The 7360-nt window shown below is 40.2% G+C and overlaps 2 protein-coding genes across 2 annotated transcripts; one reads left to right on the forward strand and one right to left on the reverse strand.

The window, feature by feature from the left end:
- Positions 1-1587: 1587 nt before the first annotated feature.
- On the reverse strand, positions 1588-3210 carry LOC111241189. Its single transcript, XM_022778087.1, has one exon. The coding sequence runs from the start codon at positions 3208-3210 to the stop codon at positions 1588-1590; it is 1623 nt and encodes a 540-aa protein (XP_022633808.1).
- A 1249-nt stretch (positions 3211-4459) lies between these two features.
- Positions 4460-7360, forward strand: LOC106754866 (putative disease resistance RPP13-like protein 1). The gene is made up of 2 exons (XM_022778089.1): positions 4460-6838; positions 6950-7360. The coding sequence occupies exon 1, from the start codon at positions 4477-4479 to the stop codon at positions 5923-5925; it is 1449 nt and encodes a 482-aa protein (XP_022633810.1). The 5' UTR covers positions 4460-4476; the 3' UTR covers positions 5926-6838; positions 6950-7360.

A 7360-nucleotide genomic window follows, 5' to 3' on the forward strand; every position in this document is an offset into this window, starting at 1 on the left:
AACCCTGCTGGTTTTTGAGGTAAATATTTAATTTGTTGGCACACCACACAGTTGCGAATGAAAGTCTTCACATCCTTAGTCATCGAGGGCCAAAAGAAATTCTCTTGCAAACGATGAAGGGTCTTAACAAGACCCACGTGCCCACCTAAAGGGGTGGCATGAAATTCTCTCATAAGGGTCTCACGAAAGGGACATGTAGCAGGTAGCCAGATTATATTTTTATAAAAAATCAACCCATCTTTCAATTTATAATCAGAAAATGCAGCAGGGTCTTGATTTATATCATGTAAAAGTTGAGCAAAATGATCATCACCCTTTAAATTATCCCGTAATTCTTCCAAAAATTGAAAGTGAGGGATAGTGATCACATACGATTGTCCCGGATTCTCTTCGGTAGTGATTCGAGAAAGAGCATCGGCCGCCACATTGGAACTTCCCGCACGATATTGAATCGTATAATTATATCCAATAAGTTTACTCACGTAGAATTTTTGCTCTGGAGTTTGCACAGTTTGAGTCAATAAATCTTTGAGGGGTTTGTGATCAGTTTGAATGATGAAAAAATGCCCCAACAAATATTGTCGCCACTTCTTAATGGCTGCAGTGATGGCATGCAGCTCCCGTAAATATGTAGATGCCTGTATCATCCGAGAACAAAATTTTTTACTAAAAAAGGCAATTAGTCGTTGATCTTGAGAGAGAACCGCGCCCATAGCTATACCAGAAGCATCGGATTGAATAACAAAAGGCTTCGAGAAATCTGGTAGAGCCAAAACTGGGGCTGTAGACATCGCCTGCTTCAGCTTATCGAAGGTAGTCTGAGCTTCGGGAGACTAATGAAAAGCATCCTTACGAAGTAAATCTGTGAGAGGAGAGGCCAAAGCAGCATAGCCTTTAATAAATTTGCAGTAAAACCCCGTTAGACCTAAGAATCCTTTCAATGCTTTCACAGATGTCGGTGGGGGCCACTGCAACATTGCCTCAATTTTTGAAGAATCTGGGCCTACCGATCCAACACTAACCACATGTCCCAAGTATTCTACCTGTTGTAAAGCAAAGGAACATTTGGATTGTTTCAAGTAAAAATGGTTAGCATACAACAATTCAAAAGTGAGTTGCAAGTGTAATAAATGATCCTCCCATGTAGTACTGTAGATCAGTATGTCATAAAAAAAAAACGATGATAAATTTGCGCAGATGTGGTCGAAATAGGNCGTTCATGGNNGCCTGAAAAGTTGCAGGCGCATTCGAAAGACCAAATGGTAGAACCCGGAACTCAAAATGCCCATCGTGGGTACGAAAGGCGGTCTTATGAATGTCTTCTGGCTTCATGCGAATCTGGTGATAGCCTTGTAGTAAATCCAATTTGGAAAACCAAATGGCAGCCCCCAATTCATCCAACAGTTCGTCAATGGTAGGGATAGGAAAACTATCCGGAACGGTGATGGCATTCAAAGCCCTGTAATCAACACAAAATCTCCAAGAATTATCTTTCTTTTTAACCAAGAGAACTGGAGAAGAAAAAGCACTGGTGCTAGGTCGAATCTCCCCTGAAAGAAGCATTCGGGCCACTTGAGCTTCAATTTCTTATTTTTGAGAATAAGGATAGCGATATGGGCGAACTTTAACAGGAGCAGAGTTGGGCAGTAAAGTAATAGCATGGTCAGTGGGCCGTTCAGGGGGTAAGGAAGAAGGCTCCTCAAATAAAGATTGGAAGCGATTCAATAGAATGGACAGTTCTGGATTATCAATGGGGACCACACCAAAATATGCAGCAGAGACTGACATAGTCGATAGTATGGTAAGATGAAAATATTCAGCAATTTGGCCCCACTTGGACAATTTACGCAATTGATGAACCGAAATGGGCACAGAGTCATTATGAACGTCACCGATCAATTTGGCCATCTGGCCTGACCAAGTAAATTGCATGGTAAGCTGTTCATAGTCGGTTAAAACAGGGCCCAAACTCTGAAGCCATTGCTCTCCCAACACGGCCTCAGGCCCGCAAAGATCAATTAAATGAAAGTCCACCAAAAACGCTTGATTCTGGATTAAGAGAGGAACTTGAGTGCAAATCTGAGAGCAAGTCAAGGCGTGGCCATTGCCAACCATCACCGATAGTGGTTTCGTAGATTGAAAAGGTAGACCCAATTCATGGGCTCGCTTAGATTGAAGGAAATTATGAGAACTACCGCTATCGATGAGAATGNGAACAGAATGCTCCAATATATGTCCAGTGACGCAAAACATCTTCGAATTAAAATGCCCTGATAACGCATTTAAACTCAACTGAGCAGAGTCTGGTATAGTGGAATCAATAGAGTCATCGGGAGGAGGATCGGAAGGTATAGTTTCCTCATCGTCATGTACGAGGAGAAAGAAGCGAGACTTGCAATGGTGTCCGGGGTTATATTTTTCATCACAGTTGTAACATAATCCACGGTCACGACGATTTTGTATTTCCGAAGCTGACAAACGCTTAAATGGAACAGTTGGAGTAGCTGGTGGAGGAAGGAGAGCTTGACGTTGTATCGATGGTGGAACACGGGAAACGGGTATAGTGGAACTCCGTTGATGCTGATGCTGGACGCTCGAGTGAAATTTATCCTCTTGAAGTTTGGCCAACTCCGCCGTTTCCGAAAACGACACCGGCTGGAAGGCGAGCACCTCACGCTGAATGTCAGGGCGAAGACCCGAAATGAAGCACTCAAGCAAAAAAGAAGGAGGAACGTCGGTGACCCTGTTTGCAAGGCTTTCAAAGTCATTAAGATATTGTAAAACAGACCCAGTCTGATAAAGCTTACAGAGACGTCCCTTAACGTTCTGAAAATGAGATGGAGCAAAGCGGGTTTTCAAGGAGTGTAAGAAATCCTTCCAAGAACGAAGAAAATGGTTTCTCTCCATCCACTGAAACCAACTCAGTGCGGGACCATCCATGTAGAAAGAAATGATCTGAAGACGATCGGCTTCTGGGGTTTGGTGATAGTCGAAAAAACGAGTAACAACAAAAATCCAATCTAACGCATTGGACCTATCAAAACGAGGATAGTCCAACCGAATCTTGGGAGCTTGTTTCGGAAACGATGATTGAAGCAAGGGTTTTTGCTGGATGGAAGCAACCTCTGAAGAAAGCTCATCAATGCGAGTGGTGAGACGTGACACTTGCTCAATGAGAAGATCTATGGCAGAAGGCTGAGAGGTTGTCATTGAAAGCACCAAATAATAGGTATGACAGTGAAATCTGGTATTCGAGGTACCAGGGCCTCCAGAAAGAACAACAGAAATTTAGTAAATACTGATATATTCCTCTCTCTCCGTTTCCTTACAATATTTATTCCCTGCATATACTAACAGTTTCCCGTATATCACGGTAAACACGTAAACAAAATAAGAAAAGATGCTAACAGAAAACATTCTTGCAAAACAGAACAATACTCTCTCTTAGTGCACATATTCATCCCAATTTGCGGGTCTCTTACTATTTCTTTTGGGCTTATCATTAACACGTTCAGCTGACACAATATCCTCCTGAATGTTTATTGTATCAAAGACAGATATGGTATGTACGGTAGGGATAAAGACAAGGAGACCATAATGAAGTTGGTATCGGAGGATAACACTGATGGTCAAGAAGTGTCCGTGATCCCCATTATAGGCATGGGTGGGGTTGGAAAAACCACTTTGGCCCGATCTGTCTACAACGATGGAAAATTGAAGCTGATATTTGATCTAATGACATGGGTTTGTGTTTCTGATATATTTGATACTGTGAAGGTCACAAAAACTATGATAGAGGAAATTACCAAGATGCCTTGTAATTTGAATGATTTAAATTTACTTCAACTTGAATTGATGGACAAGCTGAAAGGTAAAGGTTCTTGATTGTTTTGGATGATGTTTGGATTGAGGACTGTGATAGTTGGAATAGTCTTACAAAACCATTTCTAAGTGGGATTAGGGGAAGTAAAGTTCTCGTGACCACCCGCAACGAAAGTGTAGCGGCTGTAATCCCTTTTGATATTGTTAAAGTATATCATCTAAACCAATTGTCAAATGAAGATTATTGGTTGGTGTTTGCAAATCATGCATTTCCTCTTTCAGAAAATAGTGAAAATAGAGGAACTCTAGAAAAGATTGGAAAGGAAATTGTTAAAAAGTGTGATGGGTTGCCTTTAGCTGCACAGTCACTTGGAGGAATGTTAAGAAGAAAACAAGCTATTAGGGATTGGAATAATGTACTTGAAAGTGACATTTGGGAACTGCCTCAAAGTCAGTGTAAAATTATTCCAGCACTCAGAATAAGTTATAATCATCTCCCTTCACATCTAAAACGGTGTTTTGTATATTGCTCACTGTACCCCAAGGATTACGAATTTCGAAAGAATGAAATGATCCTGCTGTGGATGGCCGAAGATCTTTTAAAAACACCAAGTAAAGAAAAAAGTTTAGAAGAAGTTGGTGAGGAGTGTTTTGATGATTTGGTTTCCAGATCCTTTTTTTCAATATTCAACCAGTGGAACTTGGGGCATTAATTTTGTGATGCATGACCTGATGCATGATCTAGCAACATTCCTCGGTGGGGAATTCTATTTCAGAGTAGATGAACTTGGAAAAGAAACCAAAATTGATAGAAAGACTCGTCATTTGTCTTTTGCAAGATTCAGTGATCCAGTCTCAGATATTGATGTTTTTGAGACAGCAAAATTTCCAAGAACTTTCTTGCAGAACACTAATAAAGATTCTCCATTCAACAACGAAAAGGCATTACGTATTACAGTGTTGATGTTTAAGTACTTGAGAGTTTTAAAATTTAGTGACTACCAAAGTGAGTTTGTTCTGCCTGATTCAATCGGTGAATTGATCCATTTGCGTTACTTAAATCTCAGTGGTACATCTATAGCAATACTGCCAGAGTCATTGTGTAATCTGTACCATCTACAAACTTTGAAATTGGGTTTTTGCTTTAATCTGACTAAGTTACCTAGAGACATGCAAAATCTTGTAAACTTGCGTCATCTTGAAATTTTGATAAAAGAAATGCCTAAAAGAATGGGGAAACTAAATCAATTACGCAAGTTGAGTTATTATGTTGTGGGCAAGCATAAAGAGAATAGCATCAAAGAACTGGGAGGACTTCCAAATCTCCATGGTTGGTTTTGTATTGAGAAATTAGAGAATGTTACAAAAGGTGAAGAAGCACTAGAGGCCAGGATAATGGATAAGAAGCACATTGCCGATTTATTCTTGGAATGGTCTTTACATAACGATGATATCATCGACTTACAAATTGAATTAGATGTACTCGACAAGTTACAACCTCATCAAGACCTGAAATCGCTGGAAATAAGCGGTTATAGAGGAACAAGATTTCCAGAATGGGTGGGAAATTTTTCTTATCAAAATATAACTAATCTGCATTTACAAAATTGTAACAACTGTTGCATGCTTCCTTCACTTGGGCAACTACCGTCTCTCAATAACCTTATTATTTCAAATATGAATTCGGTGAAAACTATTGATGCAGACTTTTATAAGAAGGATGATTGTTCATCTGTGACGCCCTTTCCATCCCTTGAATATCTAAGCATTCTTAATATGCCTTGTTGGGAGGTGTGGAATGGTTTTGATTCAGAAGCTTTTCCTGTGCTTAAGCATCTGGGTATAGAACAATGCCCCAAACTAATGGGAGATCTGCCAAATCACCTTCCCGCTCTGCAAAAACTCACGATTATAAATTGCGAGCTTCTTGTTTCTTCTATCCATGGGCCTCCCACACTTCGAACATTAGAGATAGGTAACAGCAACAAAATAGCGTTTCACGAGTTTCCTCTTTTGGTGGAAAGTATAGATGTAGAAGGAGGCCCAATGGTGGAGTCCATGATGGAGTCTCTAATATTCAACCTACTTGCCTGCAATCTTTGAGATTACAAAACTGTTCGTCAGCTATATCTTTTAGAGGTGGTCGTCTTCCTCCGTCTTTGAAAACTCTTGATATCAGAGGTATAAACAAACTGAAATTCCCATTGCAACACAAACACAAATTACTGGAATCACTTTCAATATATAATAGTTGTGATTCGCTCACGTCTCTTCCATTGGCTATCTTTCCAAATCTCACTTGGCTTTGTATCACAAACTGTGAAAATATGGAATCACTTTTGGTCTCAGGGTCAGAGTTGTTAAAGAGAATGCACTCTTTTACTATTGCCCACTGTCCCAACTTTGTATCATTCCCGGGAGAAGGATTGTGTATGCCCAATTTGACTAGCTTCAGTGTTTATAATTGTGACAAGTTGAAGTCGTTGCCCGATCAGATGGAAACTCTTATCCCAAAGATGGAATATCTCTACATATCAAACTGTCAACAAATTGAGTCATTCCCTGGGGGAGGTATGCCACCTAACTTGAGAGCAGTTGAGATCAAAAATTGTGAGAAACTATTAAGGGGCCTAGGATGGAAATCGATGGACATGGTTACCTGTCTCAGTGTGTACGGTCCATGTGATGGCATCAAATCCTTCCCAAAGGAGAGTTTGCTGCCTCCCTCCCTTGTGTCTCTGGAACTAGGTGATTTGTCTAGTCTGGAAACGTTGGATTGCAAGGGCCTTCTCCATCTCACATCACTCCAACAATTATACATTAAAAGGTGTGAAAAGCTGGAGAATATTGCAGGAGAAAAGCTGCCTCTCTCTCTAATAAAATTAACGATATATGGGTGTCCTTTGCTGGAACAACGATGCCACAAAAAGGACCGTCAAATTTGGCCTAAAATCTGCCATGTCCCTGGGATAAACATTAACGATAGATGCATTTAACGAGCATGGATGATGAGAAAGTAATTCTCCTTCTCTCACTTACTACATCAACCTCCAATCATGAAAAACTATTTCTTATTCTTTGCAATTTGTCTGTGGCCAGTGCTAAGATTTGGCTTGGTATTGTGCAGAACACTGAAAATGTTGCATACTCTTTAACTCTTAGACATCTGAAGTGCTGTTTTTCTCAATAATTGTAGATGAAGAAGGCAGAGTGGCTGAGATAAGGGGAGAGGGGGCAATGAAAAATCGAAGAGAATAGCACCTATCAGTGACTGTCAGGAGTATAGCACCGAAAAAACATCAGCATGCAGGAACTATAAGTCATGAGGGCTGGGATAGGTAATAACTATGAAAGTCACAGAGATCATCCCGGTGTTACAGCTCCTATTTTGCCTATAGCATTATGTCATGCTTCACACTATTGCTCTGCTATATGTTAATACATATTTGAAGTTTTACCTTTTTTTTATGAATATTGTGTTCCAGAAAACTATATACTTCCCATTCTGTGATTATCGTTTTGAAAATGGATTTAGAAC

This window comes from Vigna radiata, unplaced genomic scaffold (assembly GCF_000741045.1).
Source record: "Vigna radiata var. radiata cultivar VC1973A unplaced genomic scaffold, Vradiata_ver6 scaffold_275, whole genome shotgun sequence".
Taxonomy (NCBI): Eukaryota; Viridiplantae; Streptophyta; class Magnoliopsida; order Fabales; family Fabaceae; genus Vigna; species Vigna radiata.